This window comes from Pezoporus occidentalis, unplaced genomic scaffold (genome assembly GCF_034315485.1).
Source record: "Pezoporus occidentalis ecotype Australia unplaced genomic scaffold, CSIRO_AGI_Poc_V1 ctg111, whole genome shotgun sequence".
Lineage (NCBI taxonomy): Eukaryota > Metazoa > Chordata > Aves > Psittaciformes > Psittacidae > Pezoporus > Pezoporus occidentalis.
Window position 1 is genome coordinate 1,948,074 of NW_026912898.1, and position 21,205 is coordinate 1,969,278.

Genomic DNA, 21,205 nt, shown 5'->3' on the forward strand with positions numbered 1-21,205 from the left:
GGCTTGTGGTGTTGGATGTCTGGCCAGACGTTGGTTTGGTTCACTGTGGGTGTCTGGGACATGGCAGATACGTGGCTCCTTTGCTCTCATCTTTCTTCTGTGCATTGCAGCAGACCCTGGGGCAGGGAGGTGCTGGTAGCAAGAACTCGCTTTCTGCTTGATGAGAAGGTTTGCATGTGTGATATATGATCAAAGGGAAGTTGAGGTCTTTAGTTTGAGAGCTGTTGGGGCATCTGCATGTGGTTATTGGTGTCTGAGGAACTGGTTGAAATCCAGCCCAGGCTGTTAGTGCCTGAAAGCTGCTGTTGTCCATCCATGAGCTGTACTGTTTGGATTTAGTGGTTCTTCTGGGTATCTGCATGGTAAGTGCTTGAAAACAGCTCCCACACACAGTGTTCCTCTTGGAGAGGTGGCCTTAGTGTAGGAGGATACTAGTGGTTTGCTTTGGAGCCTGCTCCGTATCCTCAGCCTTCTGGGGAGAGGTTTGGCATGCCTCATGTCCAGGCTTTCACAAGCTGCTCTTTCAGATGCAGCCCCTGAAGCTGCTCTTGTGTGCTCATGTACCCATCCCAGTGGCTGGGCTGAGATAATCAGTGCAGCATACCTTTGCCACATACTAGCAAACTCCCCTTTGTTGTTCCATGAGGGGCCTAAAGACAGCCTTCCTGGTTACCTAGGCTGACCCACTGCAGTAAGGCATCCTAGAATTGCATACAGTGAGTCTGGAAAGAAGCTTTGGCTCAGCATGAGCTTAAGTCTTTCCTTGTGAAAAGAGCCCCTGCCTCCCATGGAAAGCTCTTCTGGTGTTCTGGTACTTCCATTGCTTCTAAAACACGTTAGGCTTTTGCAGCTGATTTCTTACTTCATTTTCTATCTGTTGAATATGATGTCAGGGGTAGTAACAAGTGTCCTTGTGATATTTGCTTCCCTTGGCACTGTGTAGCGTGAAATGAGATGTTCACTGTGTTGCTGAGGAAGTGTGGTGCTGTCACAGTATCTGACCTCACCACAGTGACTGTCTTTTCCTGGTAAACCATATTATTTGCCCTTTTGGATCACTTTGAGAGGATTGTCTTCTCCTCCTCTTCCTCCTCACTGTATATTGCCATTAGTAGCTTAGGTTTTTGTCCTAGTTAATGATACTAACTGCCACCTTCAGTTGTGGGAAGTGGAGGCAAAGGCAGTGCGGCTGCTGGGAAAGCGTTCATCAATATTTGAAGTTCTACTGATAAAGGTGCTGGGAACTTAAGGCCCAGTTAACTTATTGAACTGTCAGGCTGGGAAGTTTTCTAGAAAGGGAATTGCAATGGGAGCATGCCTGTGGGTTTACTGGGGTTTTATAGCTGCTTGCTAAAACTGAGCTTTCTGCACTTCTGTAGCAGCATCTTTTGAGTACTGGCCTGGGAATACTTTTATAGGGTTCTTCAGGGAGGCTTAAATAAGTAGGTTGGTTGTTTTGTTTGAAATAAAGGAGTGGATTTCTTTCCTCCTCACACGGAAGCTTGGTTATATCCTCCTTTTTAAAGCTCCCATTTCCTTACTCTGAGCTTATCTTCCCTATAGAATGGAAAATACAGCGGTAGACTTGCAGGGTCTGTTTTCCTTTCACCTATATTGGATGGTTTTGGCTAGGCTGCTGTTGTGAAAGGCAAACAAACCCCAACCTGAAAATGAATCCTAGACTCATCCTTTCAGTCAGAAAACCTGTATGTTGAAATCCCTCCTGCATCAGGGATTAACTATTCTATTGCTTAGTTGGTATGTTGGTTCTGGTTTTTTGTCTCACAAACCAGAAGACTTGGCATAGTGTGTGTTGGTGAGCACAGTGTCTTGGACCATGCAGGGCAGAAAAGGGGAGATCTGTACCTAGAAACTGGGCTGGTGCCCTCCTTAAAACATTCATGTGACAGCTGTTCAGATGGATGGGGGCACACTTAAATTCCTGTGCTTTCATTTTACTGCGCTGAGGTTTCCTTCCCTTCTCCAGTAAAGGTTTGACCCTGCAAACTCTCTTCCCAGGCTGACCAAATGCCAGAAGTTGGGTATCTAAAACAAACTCTCTGCATCCTGGTCACTCGGTGCCTGTTGCAGGGAGGGTGATTGTGTTTCCTTGTTTTAGCTGAGCAGAGACTTCAGTTGTGGTTGTCTGACAAGAAAGTGTGGTTTTCCTGTTCCTAGGGGCTGTGGCCTTGTTCTCTTCCCACTACCTACCTGAAATGCTGTTGTAGTTACAACACTCAAAAGGCATTTTTCTCCTTTGCTTGTTTGGCCACAGCTGCCGAAGGAGTTCCTTGTCTTGGCATCTGTACTGACTCTGGCTCTGTTTACGGGAGAGGACAAAGCTGTAGCTAAGGCATTGGTGCTACTGCTGGCACTGCAAAGCTCTTCTGTGTGACCTCTGTTCTCTTGGGAGCTTTTCTGCTTGGAAAGGACAGCGAGTACCAAATCAGTTGTGCTCTGTCAGCTTACAGGAGATGGACCCTGATGTGGCCATGCTGCATGGGGAGCATCTGGGCATCATACCTTACTATGGTAGCCAGACCAGGGTAGCAAGTCTGTGTTAGAAGGATGTTAGAAATCCCTTCAGCAACTGTTCTCAGCAGGGGTGTTGGTGTGGGAAGCATTTTTGTTTCAGTTATTTCCAGTTCTATTTTTGATGTTTCAGTCCTGGTGACTTTGCATTGGGAGAGCAGTCAAGTAGAGCAGTCAAGTGTGGTGAAGGACCAGGAGCTTGAGCCCCAGCTCTGTGTCTAGCAAAAGAGTATGTGAAGTAAAGGGGTTTTCAGGGAAGGAGGTGCTTCTGGGGAGGCACAGGAGTTTCCTGAGCCTGTTGGGTGTGAGCTGGCAACAGTGCTAGGGGAGTACAGAGTGCTGTGGGTGAGCAGCGCAGCACTCCAGGAGACCTCAGCATCTCTTACAGTAGTTAAGCTTGATACAGCTGTAGGCTAGAGAGAGCCATGAAGGCAGAGCTGACTCTCTGTGGAAGTTTCTTGCATGCAATCCTTGCTCAGCTTCCCTTTGAGGTGCCAGCGCTTCCTGACTGGCTGTGGTATGTATTTTGTGTGCCCAGAGAGCTTGGCTTGTTTGGATGCTCTGTCTGTTTTGAAAAACATTAGTAAAAAGTGGTGTTGGAGGAGTGGCATCTGTGTTGGAATCGTTGTATTAAATAACCCCAGGCTTCCTCAGCCTTCAGTTAACACAGCACTAATCAGGCCTCTCTGACTATCCCTGTGGGTTTTAGGTGTGCGGGTCACCCTAAACTCTGATGCAGGATTTGCATCTATAGAGAGGTAAGTGCTTTGGCAGCAAACAGCTCTTTCTATATGTGTACTTTTATCTGTTACAAAACCATGAAGCCTTGGACAATCAGCAGTGTCTACATCATGGTTGGTATGGCACCATGACAGGCTACATTTATAGCTTAGCAGGAAGGCACAAAGCTGCTAAAACCACGTGAATGATGGTCTCTAGTATGTCCAATGGCAACTTTGGGTGTCGAGGTGTGGCTTCAATCTCTTTCTTTTATTTTTCTTATTATATTCTTTCTCGCTAACCCTTCCTCATCATTTCAGAAGACTCAAATCCCTTTTCCTAGAAACCAGTAGGGCCCAAAGCCAGCATTTTGATTATATAAACAAGCTTCTTTCTTTGTGCTTTGCTTCAGTATGGCATTGGCTTGTTTTCCTGGAAATCCTCTAAAAAAGCCGAAGTCAGTATTGGTGTAGCCATGTCACAGAAGGCAAATACAAAGCCAGAATGAGCTAGAGTACAGCAAGACCTGAGGTATCAAAATCCCACGTAGGAGCAAGTATTCAGGCAAAACTGTTCCCAACTTGCCTTCCAAGAGAAAAGAATTGGCAACAGTTGCTGCCTTTGTGTCCCATATTCCCCTCCTCCACTTCTTTGGATGCCCTGTACAAGTTAATTCATTACTGTTTGTAAAGGACTCTGCTGCCAAATGCCACTGAGGTACCCCATGGGGTCTGCTTGTTTGCTTTCCCTCTTGGCAGCGTGCTGTGACACTGCCTTCTCCAGGGTAGTGGTGATGATCATTTAGAACAAAACAAAACTGACCCTCCAACTGCAAAAAATGCAAAGCAACAAACACAGAGAACCTGACTGGTACAGCCTACAAGGAAAACTGGGTTTCCAATAGGCTACTGGCCTGTATGAGAGGGGGTTTTTTCCCCTCCGGTTGAAGGTTTTGAGTCTGAACTGTTGCATGAAAATGCTTTTTTGTCTTGATATGATCTTCTTCCTAGGACATGGGGAAGGTCCTCGCTCTGACCTTCTCCAAGCAGGCAATGAAGTACTGAAACTTTCTGTTTACTTTCTTCCTGTTCCTCCCCATTCCTTTAAAGTCATAAAGGCAAGGGAAGCCTCCGTTTGCTGAAGTGTGGGGGGCATGAATGCAGTTACTGACATGGTGCTGAGCTCTTAGACACTGCTGCAAGGGAAGAGCTTCCAAACGCGGGGGCCGGGAAGGCTGCCAGTTCCCGTTCCCATTGGAGCTGGGGTGTGTGTGAAGAGGAGGCCTGCTGCAGTCAGTTCACCTTGCTTGCCAAGCCAGGGTCTGCCCTGCAGTGGAAAGTCCCAAACCCCCTGAATTTCTGTGAGGAGACAGCAGCCTTCCACAGCATTTTGCTTTGCTCACAAACTGTGAGACTATTGCTCCGCAGGGCTGCTCTGGACGGCTGTTGGCTTGTGATTGCCTTCCTCCTTGCACGTTGTGTTGTACAATTTAGGTCCCTTTCTGCTATGCTTGGGATGGCTCTGCCTGTTTGGGGGGGTGGGGGGATTCTTGTTGCTTTGCAGCTCCTTATGGGGCAGGGCTGGCTGTCCTGAGCTCTGCAGGGTGAGGCTTTCCCTTGATGTGGCTGAAAAGGTTGAGCAATGCAGCTCAGAAGGCTCTGATTCAGCCTTCTCCTCTCTTGCTAATTATTGTGACCCTTCTAATTTTCTTGTCTGCAGCATCTTCTCTTCATTTTTTTTTTTCCCTTTTTCTTCAAAAGAGAATTTGCAGAGTCACAGTATAGCCATCTCCATAACCTGCGGTGCTTAGGATGACCCCATACTTAGGGAGACACAAATAGGCTGCTACAAGTTTAGGAAACTAATGTCTACTTACAATTCTCTCCCTAGAAAGCAGACCCTCTCTGTCATTTGGGGTATCTCTTATGTGGGCCTGAGCCTGTACTGGATTTGCATTGTCAATAAATAGCTAGGCTTTCAATTTTCAGGGCAGTTATTGCAATGTAAAAGCTTTATTGTGTTTAGATTTTGAGTGGATGTGACAGTGAATTAGTGGAGTAGGTTGTTTAGGAGATGGAAGGGGTAGTAGTGGGTGGGGAAAGCTGGCATCCTGATGATAACACACTCTGTGGTGTCCAGGGAAAAAGTGTGTGTATTAAAGTAAGTTATTCTCTCCTGTGATGCATTTTGCTTTATCCTGATAGAGCTAGGAGGTCAATGGAGAGCCTTCATTTCCCACTGCTGGGATGGAAGTCTCAGTACTGTCTGGAATGAGGACACTGTATTAGCAGAGTAAAACTGTTTCATTTTTATCTTGTTGGTTTTGGTTAGTCTTGGTTTTTCAGACATTGTGGTTTGGGATGAAACTCAGTGGAGCTTTGCTTTCCTGGGAAGTGGACGTGGAAAAACTTGGTCATGTTTGAATGCAGTCAGAAAGGGGAAAATGTGCTGTTGCCACATGACTTCTTTTATGACATTTTGTTTTTAAGCGGCAGCAAATTCACAGTAGAAATCACAAGTTTGGCAGGGAGGAATAAACTGCCTTTCATTTGTTCTGTTAGCGCCTGTGTGTGTGTGGCAGTCGGTCAGTTTGTACTTCATGAAAGGGAAGTTATTTCCTTGGTTAAATAGTGCCTTTTTATTGCATATCAATAGCTGAATGCTTCAATGGAGTTGCTTTTGATGAACCTGCTATGAGGAAATACAAAGGTAAAGATAAAGCTTCTTCAAGATGCTTTAGCTGGATGCAGAAGAAACCTGCATCCAAACAGTCCTGAAGAATTTGCTTCAAAAGTCATGTATTAGTCATCTTAAGGTTATACAGCTAACAAAATATATGGTACTGTACCTTAATACTGGCTGCTGAAAGTAAACTGAACAAGTCTGGGTTTGTTCTTCTTTCTCAGGATCTGGTGAATGGGCTGGAATCTACACTTAATTCACTGATCAGTGGCAGAGGGTGCGTGTGTGGTGTTTAAATCACTGGGGTGTGATGCAAAAGTTTAATATTAGCACCAGGCACAGGAAAATTGAAATTGCTCCTCTGGGAGTGTGCCTTGAATCAGTCGTAGTGCTGAGAATTGAATTTAGGTCTTAATTTGCCGATGCCTTCTTTTCCCACGTTCCCATCCTTGTAATATTTTCTTCCTATGTTGTAACATGTGTGAGAATACTCGGTTGCTTTGTTGCTAAGTGTGAACTTTACAATTAACTGGCAACAAACATGTTGGCAGTTCCCTTTATAATATTTGTGGGTTCAAAATGAAATGTGGATTCTTGGCAAACTCCAGTTGACTGAATGGCTGATCTTGGTGACTTGCTCAGGACACTACTGCCAGCCAGACCACACTGGGGCATGGAGCCAGAGCAACGTGGAGAGAGCCATGTCCTGGATCCCGTTTGTGTGTGTTGGCATTTCTAAACACCATAGCTGTGCCTTGTTCTGCAATACTGTCCTATTTGTTGGTAGCAGTGCCTACAGACACCTCTGTTATTGAAATGATTGCAAAGGAAGATACCTCTGGGTTGAGTCTTTCCTGCTGCTGGCATGTGTGCTGTTTTGCTCCCGTGTGTCATCATGTTATGTAGAGGCATCCCTTCAAAGGGATGGAGGGAGTGTCACTGCTGCCCATTCTCTCCTTCCTGGGATTTAACAAGCAAAACTGAGGTAATCCCTTCTCCCGCAGCCACACTCCTCAGGCAGTGATCTTATCTTGCTGGAGAGATTTGGACTCTTGTCAATGCTCTCATGGAGGAGCTCTGAGGTGCGGCTGGAAATGACTCAAAGGGAAAAGCATCCATCCCGAGCTGGTCCCTCCATCTAGGCTGGCCAGCTACAGCAGAACCTACGTGGTGGTGCTCTGAGCTTCAGCCTCACAGCCAAGGCAGGCTGGGCTCTTGTTCTGTATTTCCCATACTGCAGGCAGCCTAGTGCTTCAATCTGTGCTGCCCTTGTTTAGGGGTTTCCTGTCATCTTCCTCATGAGGTGAGGGCACATTTATTGTGCATTTCAAGTCAAATTTCAGGTCCCAGGGTTAACTAATATTCTGTTTATTGCACAATTCTGTGGGTGTGACAATCCTAACCCAATTAATGTGGCTATTTCTTTTTTATTATTATCCTTTTCATTTATTTTAAGGAAACAAAAGAACTTGTTGCATTTTAGGGGGCTTTGTCTTGTATTTTGTTTGTTCTCTCTGTCCCTAGCATCCAGCGAGCTGCACTGGTGGTCCTGGAAAACTACTACAGAGATTTCACAGTCTACAACCCGGCCTTACTAACAGCCTCCAAATCCCGTGCAGCCAAGCACATGGCTGGCCTGAAAGTCTACAATGTTGATGGTAGGTGAGGTAAAATGCAGTTTCTGAGACTGGGTGGGATGGGGAAGGGCTGGGTTGGCTTTATGCTTTGTTATGCACACATTCTCACCTTTTTGCTTTGCCAAATCCTTGTCTCTTGCTGGAAATCTTCCTAACAGTGCCGAGTTTGCCAGTTCCCCATGACTTTACAGATGTGTTTAGCCCTCAATACGGCTTTTGTTTTTGCCAGGCGAAGTGGCCAAGTTTTGGGTCAGGCTTTATAATCATGTGGCTTGACAAGTACTTTTTGGCACCACTGCTTGTTTTAGGCAGCCTCTGCTTTTTGTCGCTCTTGGGCCATCTCCTTGGTTGTGATAGTACAATAAACACAACTTTTAACCTAAATGAGTTCCCCAGTGGTTTATTGTGATGCTTCCACAGGCAGCCTTCAGGAAAGCGAAGAAGGTTGATACCAATGTGGGAAGAAAAGCAACTGTGTAAGCAGCAGTTGCCACTGAAAGCAACGCTTGTCAGCCTGCAGCTTTAGCACTAAATTAGCTATGCCTGGCTTATGCATGGCTGTGCTCCTAAGTCATCCTGACACTAAGCAGTTCATGGAAATTCAGACACAGATAACTATCCCCTTTGAGCTTTGCCATTCAACAAACCTGTTTCAAGCTTCTGGGCTTTAAAGAGGCCTGTGGATGGATGGATGGATGGATGGGTGGGTGGATCCCTGTGGCCACTCAAAGCAGTAAAAACTGGACTTAAATCATTTGGCACTCTTAAACCCTATCAATGAAAGCTAGGCTTGATAAGCAGGGTATGCTCAGCTATCACAGCCTTTATAAAAGTACACATTCCTCTGACAGAAAAGCTGAAGCTGTAGAGGGAAGCTTTTATGGTGAAGGGTGACTGAAATCTTGTGGCAAAATGTGGTAAGGCTCATCCTGCCCATTAATTTGTTAGTATTGAAAGGCTTTTAGAGCTGGGAAAGGGGGTTAGCTGGAAAGGTGGCTCTGTGTGCAGGGTGTGGAGACTGAAACATGAAGGATGTCCCATGGAAAAACATGGGACGTGATTGTTTTGCCTTCAGCTAAGTTTCAGCGCCTTATGGGTGTGGGTTGAGAGTTTTTTGTGTAGATTAGGTTTTAAATGTATTTATTTCATTTTGGTGACTTCTGAAGTTTCCAAGACCTTATTCTAAATGTTTCCCCAAACCTGATGGAGCACTCCTGATCCAGAAGATTAATTGGAGGTTTATTTAGATCCTTACAGTAAGATGTCCCCATCCTGACAGAGGAAGTGGGAAGCAGAGGGGAGGGAGAGGGCAGTCTTGCCCATAGTGTGTCCCCTGCTGCCTGGAATGAGGAAGCTCAAAGATGAGAGAGAACAAATTGAGTTGGAGAGGGGAAGCAAGCAGACTTGTTCTGTACTCTTTCATTCCAGCTGACTCTGAGTGAGGCTGCTGTGTGGAAGGTGAGGGCTTCTGGATCCCAAAGGTGCATACCATTCACACCCAATGGCCCACCAGGCTGGCTGCAAGATGTGCCATTCTGGCTGGTAGCTGGCTTGTCTTCTCCTCTGATGCAGCACATCTCTTTGGGATGTGGCAGGGTCTCTGTTCTGCAGCACCTGCTGGGATGTTGGGACGCCCAAGCTCAGAAGTAAAACTGTCAGTCTGATAGTGTAGTACCTTAGGAGCTGATAGCTCACAGGCTTTGTTGGAAGAGAAGGAGCTAGAAGGAAGCTCTACAAGTGGCTGGCAGGCCTTTCCAAGTGGCAAGCTCATGACCCTGCCAGGGCCTGAAAATCTGTGCCTTTGCCTTGTGGGGCAGTAGCATTCTTTGTGCAGTGCCGCTGCCTTTGCAGATGTGGAAATCTCAGGCTTAGAGGCACATCTTTAAGAAGATTCCCATCCATTTGATGAAGCAGACTGTAGTTCTGGCTGCAGCTTACCCTGGCATCCTGACAGTCTCTTATGCCTTGCATGTGAAAAGACAGTAATGCTATTAAGGCAGCCTAATTTGTTGGCAGCTTTTGTCTTTGATACTGGAGCAGCCAGGAAGGAAAAAGTCTTGCTGTAATCTCTCTTGTACAGAGTGGGGAGGCTCACCTTCAAAAACAGGATTTTCATCACTGGGCATAGCCAACAAAGCAAATTACAGTTGTAATCCCAAATTGGGAGCTAGTATCTCCCTTGAGTCACATCCTCCATTTCAGGGCTGTCAGTCTGAAGTGTTTAGCCCCTTCAGAAGCTGTCTGTGTGAATGCTTGTCCTTCCCATGCTGAGTGAACTTCAGGCTTCTGTCCTGGAATGTGCTTTGTGCTTTTTAGGAAAGAAACCAAAGAGTTGCCCTTGCATGAGTAGAACAATTTTAAGCATGTCCATGCAATTGATTGGTCTTAACCACTGCCTGTTGAGAGTGGGGGCCTTCAGAGCACTTAGTCAGAAAAGCAGCTTTTGGTGGTTTGAATGCAGTCCAAGACTTCTTCATTTCCCCCTCTGGGCAGAGCCATCTTTAGATAGAAGGGTTGGTAGGCTTATGGGGCAACATTTTTTTGCCTCTCTGCCTGAACAGCCAGAGCTGTGAGCTTCATGGGGGAGCTGAAGAACCTACTACTGTATTTTAAGGTCACTAGTTAAGGTAATGCAGTAGACAGCTCTGTCACTTAAAGTGGGTGTTACAGAGCAAATTGCAGCTTCCCTGTTGCTGTGCCTGTGAATGATCTGTTAACAGCAACAGAAGCTGTAAGGCAGGTGTGCTCAGAGTGCCATGAGAAACTGCTACACACATAGACCCCAGCCTGCTCTAGTGCAGGAATGCTGCTGCTCTGACAGCATCTGCCCTTCTGGGAAAGCCTATGCTTTATCTAAAGGTGACCCTGCATCCTGGTTTTCCTTCCTGCGCGTAAGTGTCTGGAGTTTGGCTTTTGTTCATTCATCTCCATGTCTCATGATGCTCTTGTGTTTGTCTTTCTCCTCTTTCCAACTCCTCAATTCTTGTGCACTCGCACTGTCTTGTTGCTGAAATGTGGTATGTTCCAGCTGCTCTTGCCTTCAAACTGAAAACATATATAATGGGTGGTAAGTTGCATCCTTGGCATGTGCACCTCACCTCTGCCTTTGTGTATGTGTCATCCCAACTAACTTCCCTTATCCACGTGTCAAAGCTCCCTCTCTAAGCCCATGCTGCCTAGCAGGGTTTCTGCCAGAGCTCCCGAGGACTGGGGAAGGGTTTATAGCTTCAGCTGGGAAGGCTGGAGCCACAGAGCACTTGACAGATGCTGTGGGGCACTGGTCTGTCCCAGCCCCAGTCCTGTGGCAGTAACACCACCTTTTTTTGGTCTGTCCTTGCCTCTCCAAGGCCCAGGGAACAATGCATCAGGGCAGTCCCGTGCCATGATTGCGGCTGCGGCTCGTCGCAGGGACTCCAGTCACAACGAGCTCTACTACGAAGAGGCTGACCATGAGCGGCGAGTGAGAAAGCGCCGTGCAAGGTAAAGCCATCCCCTCCTGTGAGGCTCAGCCATGTGGGGATTGCCAAGCCTCACAGGAGCCTCTGATTTAAGGGGCCAGGGGTTGGCTGTAAATCTGTCACAGCGAAGAAGCGTATGAAATCCAGATGCATAAGGGATGGTGACAGCTTGTAACTGGGATTGTCTGAGGAGCATACATAAAACAGAGCTCGTGTATATTGTGCAGATAAGCTAATGCAGTGTCATGAATTAGGGAACAGTCCAGTGCTTGAGAAATCTGTGGTTACTTGCTGTAGGAAATCCCATTGTTTTCCCCCATGCCCAGGCTTGTTGTCTCAGCTCAAGTAATCCAGGGACAGGCTCCATAGAGTGCTTGGTGTTGCCTGTTCCTAGGTGAGGAGAATATTTGTGTTGGCACACTACTAAAAGGGGCAATTTGACTGCCCCCTTCAATGAGGTGTGGAGGAAAGATATGACCAGAAGTAGTTAGATGTTATTTTGGGCCATAGGTTTGTTTTCTTGCAGTCATACTTAGGCTGCAGAGTTGATGCATTGTTGACGTGACCCGAGATAGTGCCTCTATTTGCTCTGGAGCCTAATTACAGTTTGTAGTTAACATACCTAACAGTTTAAGGCAAGTTGCTTACGGACAGGCACCCCTGAACTGAGCTGTGTTTGGAAGCAGTGTGCTGTAACTGGAAGGAGCTGGCTTGGTTTGTGTTTTCTTTTGGCAGTTTATATTTCAATGGGAAAGTGCTGGCATAGTGTGTGTCCTCTAGCCTGCTTTGGGCTGCCCTGTGCTCTGTAACCACTGTCTTTTAGGCTGTCTTGCAGCCTCAGAGCAATAGGAACTAAAACTTTCCTTTCTGTGCTAACATCCCAAGTGGGCCACATCTCCCCTGCTTGCTGCGTTTGGTTAGAACATATGCTTAGTCAGACAAAACCCATCAGTCACTAGAAGATCAGGCCAGATGTTTCAAAGGTGAAGGTCAGAGCTGCAACAAATATATGTGAAGAGATTAGAAACTGATTCCCAGTCTCCTCTTCCCCACAACATGGGAAGGGGTCACGGTTTCTTGTGCTGTTCCTCATATACATTCTGAATGTGGTACTCTGTACCTGTGCTGGTTGTGAGGCAGCTTCCCCTGGCTTTAAGATGCTGTGGGTATTGAGGGCAGTGTGGAGAGTAGTTGGTGACTTGAATGGAAATCTAGTGTGATGCAAGTCCTGTCAGGAGGGGCAAAAGAGTTTAGTTGGGTGATTCTTCTACTATCATTGCTTTTTCCTTGCTAACTGCAGCATAGCCCCTCACTTGTTCCTTAGTTCTGGGCTAACTTGCAAGTGTTGTATACCTTCTGTTTGCCTTTTTATGCAGTGGTCTTGGTGTTTGCTCACCTGTGCCAACACAGGAGTGGCTTGCAGAGGGTGCCTCTAGCTGCAGTGTTAGGTGTTGAGGGGGGAGCCCTATCACTGTTGAGTGGGGGGTGCAGAGCCATCAGTCAGCAGCACAGTCTCTGTACCTGGCTGGTGTATGCCAGAGCACTGCAGCTTGAGAGCACGGATTCTGTGAGCAGCCTGTGTCCTGGGTCATGCTGGTTTATAGCCAGCTTCTTCCTGACTGCTTGCCCATCCTTATGCTTCACCCTGCAGTCCTGTATGCTGGAACTGTTGTTTCCAAAGACATGCATTAGATGCAACGGCAGCTGTGTCTTGTTTGAATCATGTAACTGACATTTATGCTGTGCTGGCAGAACCAAGTACAACAGTCAGGCTTTAAAGCCTTAATTGTGGTTTATGGCCCTCAATTGCTGGTCAAGGAAAGAAAGCTGCTGTCTACCGCTCAGATGGGAGGCAGTGACTCAGTAGCAAAGATGGGAATAGGAGCTTGCATGTCCTGACTCCCAGGCTCTGGCTTAACCACAGCTTAACCTACTTGTCTCATTATGACTCCTGCTATCCTGATTTTCCTTCTGCAGGCTTGTGGTTGCAGTAGAGGAGGCTTTCACTCACATCAAACGCCTCCAGGCAGAGGAACAGCAGAAAGCTCCAGGAGAGATGATGGACCCCCGAGAAGCAGCCCAGGCAATCTTCCCCTCCATGGCAAGAGCTCTGCAGAAGTACCTTCGCACCACCCGCCAGCAACAATACCACAGCATGGAGAGCATCTTGCAACACTTGTCCTTCTGCATCACCAATAACATGACACCAAAGGTAGTGCTTTCTCTAACAGTGCAGGAGGGAGAGAGAAAGGGATAGCACATTTGTGTGTACACACAGGACAGGAAATTGCTGAAGAAGGTCAGTGGAGGTTCTCACAGTTGCTGTCTGTATATGGTCAGTGCATAGGCTGCATCAGGCCTTAAAGGGTCACGTTATCCACCTCCTACTCTTCACCTTCCCCTCTAAGAACATCCCACAATCCTAGCAAAGGATTAGAAATGCAAGAATCTACTCTTAGGCATTTATCCGGGACTTAACTACCCTAAGAGCAGAAATGCTATCAAGAGATGAGCCTTAGTACCTTCTCACTGGGATCCACCTGGTACCTTGCCCAGGTATACAAGGGGGAGTCCTGCCGCTGTTAAGAGTGCAAAGGAGACGTTAAAGCAACTAACATCAAACAGCATTCCCTGTTCTGCTTTCAGTCTTGCAGCCTCAGTCAGGCTGCAACTATGGAAACTCTCTGACTTCCACCTTAGCTTGGCCTGAAGAAGGGAGGGCCAGCTATTTCATCTACCTGTCTGGGACTGCTATTTTGGGATGGCTTGTGGGGCTGTACTGAACTGCTGCCAGATGGCACTGCTGACAGCAGAAGTCCGGGCTATAACTTTGGTGGGATGAACTGAAAGAGAATCTCCTGGTGCTTGTGTCTACTCCTGGGGTCTGAAAAGCTGGGAGGCACTGGGGCGAGGATGTCTCCTGAAGCGTGGAAGCTGAAACTCACAGCATGGCAAGCCCATGCTCGTGGAGCTGAACCTGGGGCTGGGAAGAGAGCATTGATGCAGAACAAGTGGTAGGACTGGTGCTAACACGTGTCCCTCTCCCGGCAGGCATTCCTGGAGCGTTACCTCAGCCCAGGCCCAACCCTCCAGTACGACAGGGATCGCTGGTTCTCCAAGCACTGGACGCTTGTCAGCGAGGAAGCGGTCACGAGCGGGTTACAAGACGGCAGCGTCTTTGTGCTCAAGTGCTTGGACTTCAGCCTTGTTGTTAATGTGAAAAAAATCCCCTTCATCAAACTCTCCGAGGAGTTCATAGACCCCAAATCTCATAAATTTGTCCTCCGCTTACAGTCTGAGACTTCAGTCTAAGGGATTCTGAGGGTGGGTTCCTTGGGGATTGGATTTTGTCTTTCAATATCGTGCTTTTTGGGTTTAAGTTCCCCAATGCTGACTGAAACTGGCAGATGATGGACCAGTAATATTTGACCATCTGCACTTTATTTGGAAAGGGGAGGGAGGGGGGGGAGTTGGAATATCTTATCTAGAAAGAAATATCTTAAGAGGCGACAGGGTGACTTGGCTCGGTTAGCTCAGCCTTGGAGACAGAACAGAGTTTTCCCCTTTTCCCCCCCCCATTTCCAGGCACACTGTAAGTCTCACGCTCGCTCTTTTTCCTCACAATTGCAACATGGGTTATTTTTGTTGGAGCGCTGCCTTTACGCCATACACACGCCTGTGCTTTGCCTCTGCTTTTCCTACCTGCAGCTGTTTCTGAAGAGTATATTGCTCACCTCTGCTGTAGAAACCTGCTTGCATGAGGATGTGGCAGTCCCTGTTCGCTCGGGAAGGAGAAGGTATCAAAGGGAGGGTGTGAGGGGGCTGCTTCTGAGAGTCACCTCATCTGAGGACTGAAGACTTCTTTTTCCTCTCTCCATATGCCCTCTTCTGTCAGAGCTGGACCTATATGAGCACAGTGGGATGGTTTTGCCTTCCGTGTCTCTGAAGTTGCTTGTCTTGAACTGGAACAGCCCATTTGTAGCTCTTCTGATTGATTTTGTTTTATGTTTTTATCCTGGTGCTTGTTAGTGAAACTGTTCTGTGTGACACAGCTCCCTGTTATCTCTCACCTGCTTCCTCTGTCCTGTTTGCCTGCATCTCTGTTGGGCACTCCCAAGGCTCCCTGTTTCTGTATTCTCTCTCTGGCTTTCCCAATGTGTTTCTCCAGCTGCAGTCCCCTCGGGCTCTGCCTTACTGCCATTTCCTTTTGCACCTGCAAGGGCTGCCTATTTGCACTGGGACAGGGGAGGTGAATAGCTGGCCCCTCCTCAGATAAATCACAGACCCTCCCTGTGCCTGACAGCCCCTTTGATAGGAAGGGGGTGCAGGCAGGAATGTGCCCCTCCCTCTCTAGCCAGCTTCAAGTATGTCTGGAGGAAAGGAGGAGGAGAGGAGCCAGGGAAAGGGCTGACCTCTGCCATGTGCGCTTGCTTTGGAGAGCTGCTGTATGTCGTTCCCCACCATACGCCTTCAGCTCTAGCTGAGAAATACCAAACTCTGAATGTTGAAAACCTGCCTGCCTCCTGCCTTTCTTGGCCTTTCTGTACTGGGGAGCTTCTGCTCAATGCTGGGATCTGCTCCTGAGGTGTGCAGTTTTGTTTTGCTTTTGTCCATCAGAGCGGCTTTGGCGTCACCTGAGTCTCGTGGGGTTTCGGGAGGTTTTCTTTTTATGATGAAGCCTAAAGCAGTGTCTCATTGCTGGCACAGGGCATGGTGTGACTCCAGAGCCAGCTCTGAGGCTGGCAATGAGCTGCCTTCTGTCAGGTGTCAGCTCTGTGGCGGTGGATTTGTGTGTGAATGCAAAATGATTCATTTTTCCCAGTCTTTTGCCATGCAAATGTCTGTTATCAGGACAGGATCTGACCTGCCCTCCATATGGATGTCTTAACACAGAGGGCTCAGTTCTACCTAAGCCAGTGCCTTTTGTTGCCAGGGTGAGTGGTCTTCTGAGATGGGCTGTGGCAGCTCTCCTGTTCCCTTTGGCCTTCCCTGGGCTCCTCCAGCAGCTCATGGGGCTGCCTCCATGCTCCCATCAGCATGAGGTGGCCCAGCTAAGAGTGGGGCTCTGCTGGTCCTCCATGGTATGGCTGGTGTGGGCTGGCTGGTGCCCACCACAAGCTGGTGGGAGGGAGCAGCCACCTTAAGCTGGGAAAGGGCAGGGTGTCAGCAGCAATGATGCTGCGGATAGTCCTCTTGGGATGGAGGGAGCACAAGGGCCCAAAGTGGTGATTCATCATTCAAGTGATGCCTGCAGTGTCCTGCACCTTACTTACAAGTGTGTGGAAGTCACCTGGATCCTATCTTCTCCATGTAATGTGCCAGACGTGTTTGTGAAGAAACTAGATGGTGTGGTACATGATGGGAGCAGACCCATGTCCCTTAAAGGATAGGAAGTAGGTAGAGTTTTTCCTTCTCTAAACTTAGTGTTTGGGTTTCTTTCTAGGTCAGGCTTTCTGGTAGTCTGTATAGGGACTCCTTTATTGACTGTGGCCTTTGCAGTGTTTTAATTAGAAAATATAGATTGGTTTATTCCTTTAAACAAAAAAGGTGGGGGGAACTATATGGTATCTCCTCACATTTTGCTCTCCTGAAGATGCATGTATGTGGCTTTCATGATGTGCATCACTAGCAAGGTGGGAGAGCCTGGGAGACTGGGGAGCACTTCTGCCTGTGTGGAGGCTGCTGCCTGTGGCTGGATTGGCTCCTTTCTGTGAAGCCAAAACAAGAACCCTCTTCCTGGGGGCTCGGGTGTGCTGTGTGCATGAGAGCACCTTCTCATAGGCACCTCTGCTGAAGTTTTTCTCTTTGCCAGGTTTTCTTTCCCCTTTCCTTTCCCTGCCCCACCAGGGGGACTGTCTGATAGGATCTGCTCAGGAAACTCATGTCTTAATCCCATTAAATCCTTATACACATGGAGAAGCCAGGCGGAAGCGGTGCTTGCTTGCTCTAGATCTACTTCCTCATCAGTGCTGCCTTTTCTGCCCGCCCATGGAAAGGACACTGTCAGTGGGGGCCAGCTCCTAAATTAAACACTCCGCCCTGTGTCAGCAGTATGAATGCATTGCCTGATTAAATCTGAAGGAGAGGACTTGGATTCTCAGATGGTCTCTTTAGAATGCAACCTGCTTAAGGTTAAGGACAGATTCAAAGAGGAATCAGGACTCATGAGTATTCCCTGTTCTTGTGTTTCAAGACATTCTGTTTCTCAGGGTCTCTCCCCTTGCTACAGTATTGGAGGACTATTTCATACCTACTTCACTGGGGTGTCATGAGGCTAAACTCAACTTGTCAAGTGCTTTGAGATCCACATGGATTTGTGGCATCTATAGGAATTCAGACTCCTCATAAGAACCCTGAGCGGCAAGAGCAGCCTGGTTTGTTTAACTCTGTTTATAGCCAGCTAATGAGTAAGAATCGAGTCACAGGGAACACGGCTCCCATCCAAATCCTGCACTCCTTCCTTCTGTAGAGCTTGCCAAGAGCTCAGCATAAAAATAAGGCTTGAAGGGTTTTGCCAGCCAAGAGCAGGCTGTTTTCCTCCAAATGCCTTTCCTATCCACACTGTCTTCATGCACATATTCTCCCTCATCTCTCCCAGTCTGGATTCTTGTACCTGGCTGGGAATTGTGTTTCTTTGGAGCTCAAATGGTTTATGAGACAGCCCTGTTTTTGAATTGAACAATTTCCCCTCAGCAGAGATCCTTGCACTGGACATCCTTCACTAAAGACTGCACTATGTGATAGTGTTGCCCCACTCCTCTGTTCCATGTTGGTGTTTTCCTTGTGACTATCAAGTATGCTTCTTGGATACTTGAAAGGCTTTGGGTTTTTTTTGGTCTCAGATTTGTAACACCCTAAATCCAAAGCCCTGCTGAGATCTTCCAAACCCAGCTGCAGCTATTTGAACTGTTATGGAACAGATGGAGGTGGCTGTGGGTTTCCATGAAGCCTGGCTTTCTGTTTCATGACTAAAGAGGGAAAGATACAGATTTCTCCCAGCTTCTAGGAGCTGTGGATATTACGCTTGCAGGGGGGCTATAGGAGAGGAAGGCAGATCCGATTTTAGCTTCTGCCAGCTATTTCTCCAACTTCTGCCTCTAAAACTTTTCCTGCCAGCAACTTCAGTCATTCCAGCTCCCATCCTCTCCTCCGTGTGGGGTTTTTTTCCTTGACATTCCCTAGCGAGGCAGGACAAGTATCCACTGGGATGGGAGGTGCTGGGGCTGCAGTTTGGGAGCAGCTCACAATAAGGCACAAGGTTGTAGGAGGTCTGAACAAATCCCTCCCCTCGTGGAGCCTCTTAACCTTTTCCTTTGGGATGGGGATCTCCATACAAAGCCTCAGGAATCTGCTGTTGCCAAGTATGCCAGAAGCTGTGAGAGAGCTGATTCTGAAGTTGGCCCTGCCCTGCATAAGTAGCTTTTGAAGTCTTGTTTGAGATGTGCTGGTTTCCAATGCTTGCTTTTGAAGAACTGGAAAGATCCATTCTGTGCTGAATGTGGAATCCTGTTCAAGCCAATTCCATCATCTTTCTTACCAAAACTTGTAAATCTACCCTTTTCCAAAGGGAAAACAAAAAGTCTTTGACAAAACACTGTAATCTGGTCCCAGGCTCTGCTCTTCTTGTGCTTAGTTCTGCCCTCCCCTATGAGAGCTGTTGATGGGAAGAGTGTGCAGTGTCTGTTTCCTCATTCAGCTTGTGTGTCTGTGCTTTTCCCTCATAGGTGTGTGCATTATACATGTCTAAAGCCTCAAGCCAGGCTCAGTGGTTCAGTGTTCAGACTGTGTGAAGAAGGAAGCTCTTAGGATTGAACTGTTTGAGCTTTGCTAAAAGCAAAAGTAAACCCACCCAAAACCCCCAAATTTCTGTCTTTTATAAGATGTGGCTTTGGGCCACAAAGTCTCCCATGGGAATACACATCCTGCTTTCAGGCTGCTGCCTCCAATAGATGACCAAAAGTTGCCGTTCCCAACCGCTACTCTGACTGCTTTGGAATACTCCTGAGCCAGGTCCCCTCATTACACCAGTGCTACAACTGGTGTTACCCTCCCTCTGCATCCCTCCAAGAGGCTGTGTTTCTAATCCCCATAACGTACTGAAGCCCTGTGGGCAGCTAGCCCTGCCCAAAGAGAGCATCCTTCCCTCTGGCTGCACCTCTCGCCAGCACTGGTGATGCTTGGGAGTATCTCCTGCACTGAGGGGTGCTGTGTCTGCCTGCACAGACAGTAACTGTGAAGGAATCTTACACTCTTCTGTGCCTGTTTCTTGGATTCAGCATTACTGTGTCTTGGGGAAGGCAGTCCTTCCCTTGCCCTCTTTTTGATCACTGTGTAATACTCTTTTTCTACACACACTGTATAGCAAGATGGGGTTTGCCAAGGTTTTCTAATCAATAGACACTAACCAGCATTTCTTTCTTCCTTTTTTCTCTTTGCACATGTGACTTTAACTGCAATGGTACATGGTCTTTTATGTTCTTTTTTCTAATTGTGAACTTAAGTAAGCAAATTCCTGGTGTCTGTGACATTAATGCACTGTGGGTCTTAGCTTAGTGAGTTGTTCTGTTCCAAGCTGGGTTCTCTTAAGTTATAGCTGGATGGGGGTTGTGTTGGTTTTTTGTTTTTTGGTTTGTTTTCTTTTTTTTAACTGAAACATAAAAAATGTTTTACACTTTGCATATTTTGTACAGTAAAATTCTGGAAATAAACTGAAACCAGATTGGATTGCCCCACTCTTTCCTCTTCTCCTTCCCGACAGCATGGCTGGCCTTCAGGCATTCCTTAGCTGTGGCTGGGAGGGGGCCCTGCAAACATGTGGTTTAACCTTTCTGAGGTTGTCTTTGTCACCCTTGTTCTAGCCCTTTCTGCCGCAGTAGAATGCAAACTCGTTTATCACTCCAGAAGAAAGACTGGTGGGTGAGTGCTTTGAACACCTGAGATCTCAGATGATGGGGAGCAAATGCAGCTGAGGGGGGGCCACAACTGGAGAGGGAACAGGTTTTTCTGCCTCCTGTCTTGTAGTTTCCACACAAATCATTCATTGCCGAGTTCCTTGCTTGGAGGAGTGGCAAGAGGAGGAAGAGCCAGTGCTCCTTGTCTGTGTGGATGCAGAGCCTGTGAGGTTGGTATCTCGCCTCAGTAGCACCTCTGGGTGCAGCTGTCCCACCTCAGTTTCTGTCACCGGCATTCTGAGAGCTTGGAGAGGTCGAGCACAAGGAAAGGGGGGAGCAGCACCTTAACCTTCACAGCCTTTGTTACCCACTCTGCAATTGGGAGTACCTGACCTCGTGGCTCTGCCCTGCAGATCCCCTCAGTGGTTTTGACTGCTGGAAAAATCCACAGGATGCTGTTGTGGAGATAAGCAGCACACAGAAATGCTGATGGAGAGCACCAGCTAAATGGGTAGTTCTCTGCTTCGGGGGAGATGGATGTATTTAGGACTGCAGAGCACTGAACTAAGGCAGGAAGCAGGAAGGGTGGGATGGGGGTGTGCTCCGACCTGCCTCCTGCCCTCCCTTGATCTCTCTGCTTTTGATGTGTTTCCCCTCATTCTGCTGGTGCTTTGGCAGTGCCCAGCCCTGGGCTGTTTGCAGAGCAGCTCCTGGAGATGGGCAGGGAAGGGAAATGGGATGCAGCCGCAGGTATGTCACGGGAAGGTGTGAGAAGCAGGGATTTAGCACAAACAAGGAAATGGGGCTTGTCAGCCTGGTCCTAGGCTCTTAGCTTTGAGATCTGTGTCTTTACATATGAGTTCAGCACATTCTGTTCCATGTGTGGCTTAGTGCTGATACTGAATCAACACCCAGTTGCTGCTGTTTGTGGCACTTTCTCTTCTGCTGTGGTTTGTGGAAGCTGATGGAAGGAACAGGCTTTGCCAGAGGGACCTGTTCCCTTGGCCTTCACCCAGAGCTCAGCCATCTGAATCATAAGAAGCTGCGGTGTATAGCTCAGCAGGAATTGGAGCTGAGGGTGCTGTTGTGGTTTGGCCAAGTCTTTCACTGACTTTCCAAGGGTCTTTGAGGTGTGATACAGCCTCAGGTTGCAGCAGTGGGTTAAGTTTTACCGACCCAAACCTCTTGACAGAAAAGGGATGGAGGCTTTTGCTGTCAAACGATGCTTGGAGGGACCCAGCAAGCTGAACAAGAGGTAAGCACCTTCTGCCTGAGGGACATAGCA

At 47.7% G+C, this 21,205-nt stretch overlaps 1 protein-coding gene across 1 annotated transcript in view; it reads left to right on the forward strand.

Moving 5' to 3' along the window:
* VANGL1 (VANGL planar cell polarity protein 1) overlaps nucleotides 1-19,756 on the forward strand; it is a 43,522-nt gene extending 23,766 nt beyond the window's left edge. Inside the window, exons 5-8 of the mRNA XM_062632825.1 lie at nucleotides 7,459-7,592; nucleotides 10,919-11,051; nucleotides 13,007-13,241; nucleotides 14,081-19,756. Of these exons, the coding sequence (XP_062488809.1) occupies nucleotides 7,459-7,592; nucleotides 10,919-11,051; nucleotides 13,007-13,241; nucleotides 14,081-14,341 (763 nt within the window). The 3' untranslated portion in view covers nucleotides 14,342-19,756. The remainder of the gene's footprint in view (nucleotides 1-7,458; nucleotides 7,593-10,918; nucleotides 11,052-13,006; nucleotides 13,242-14,080) is intronic.
* Nucleotides 19,757-21,205: the final 1,449 nt, after the last annotated feature.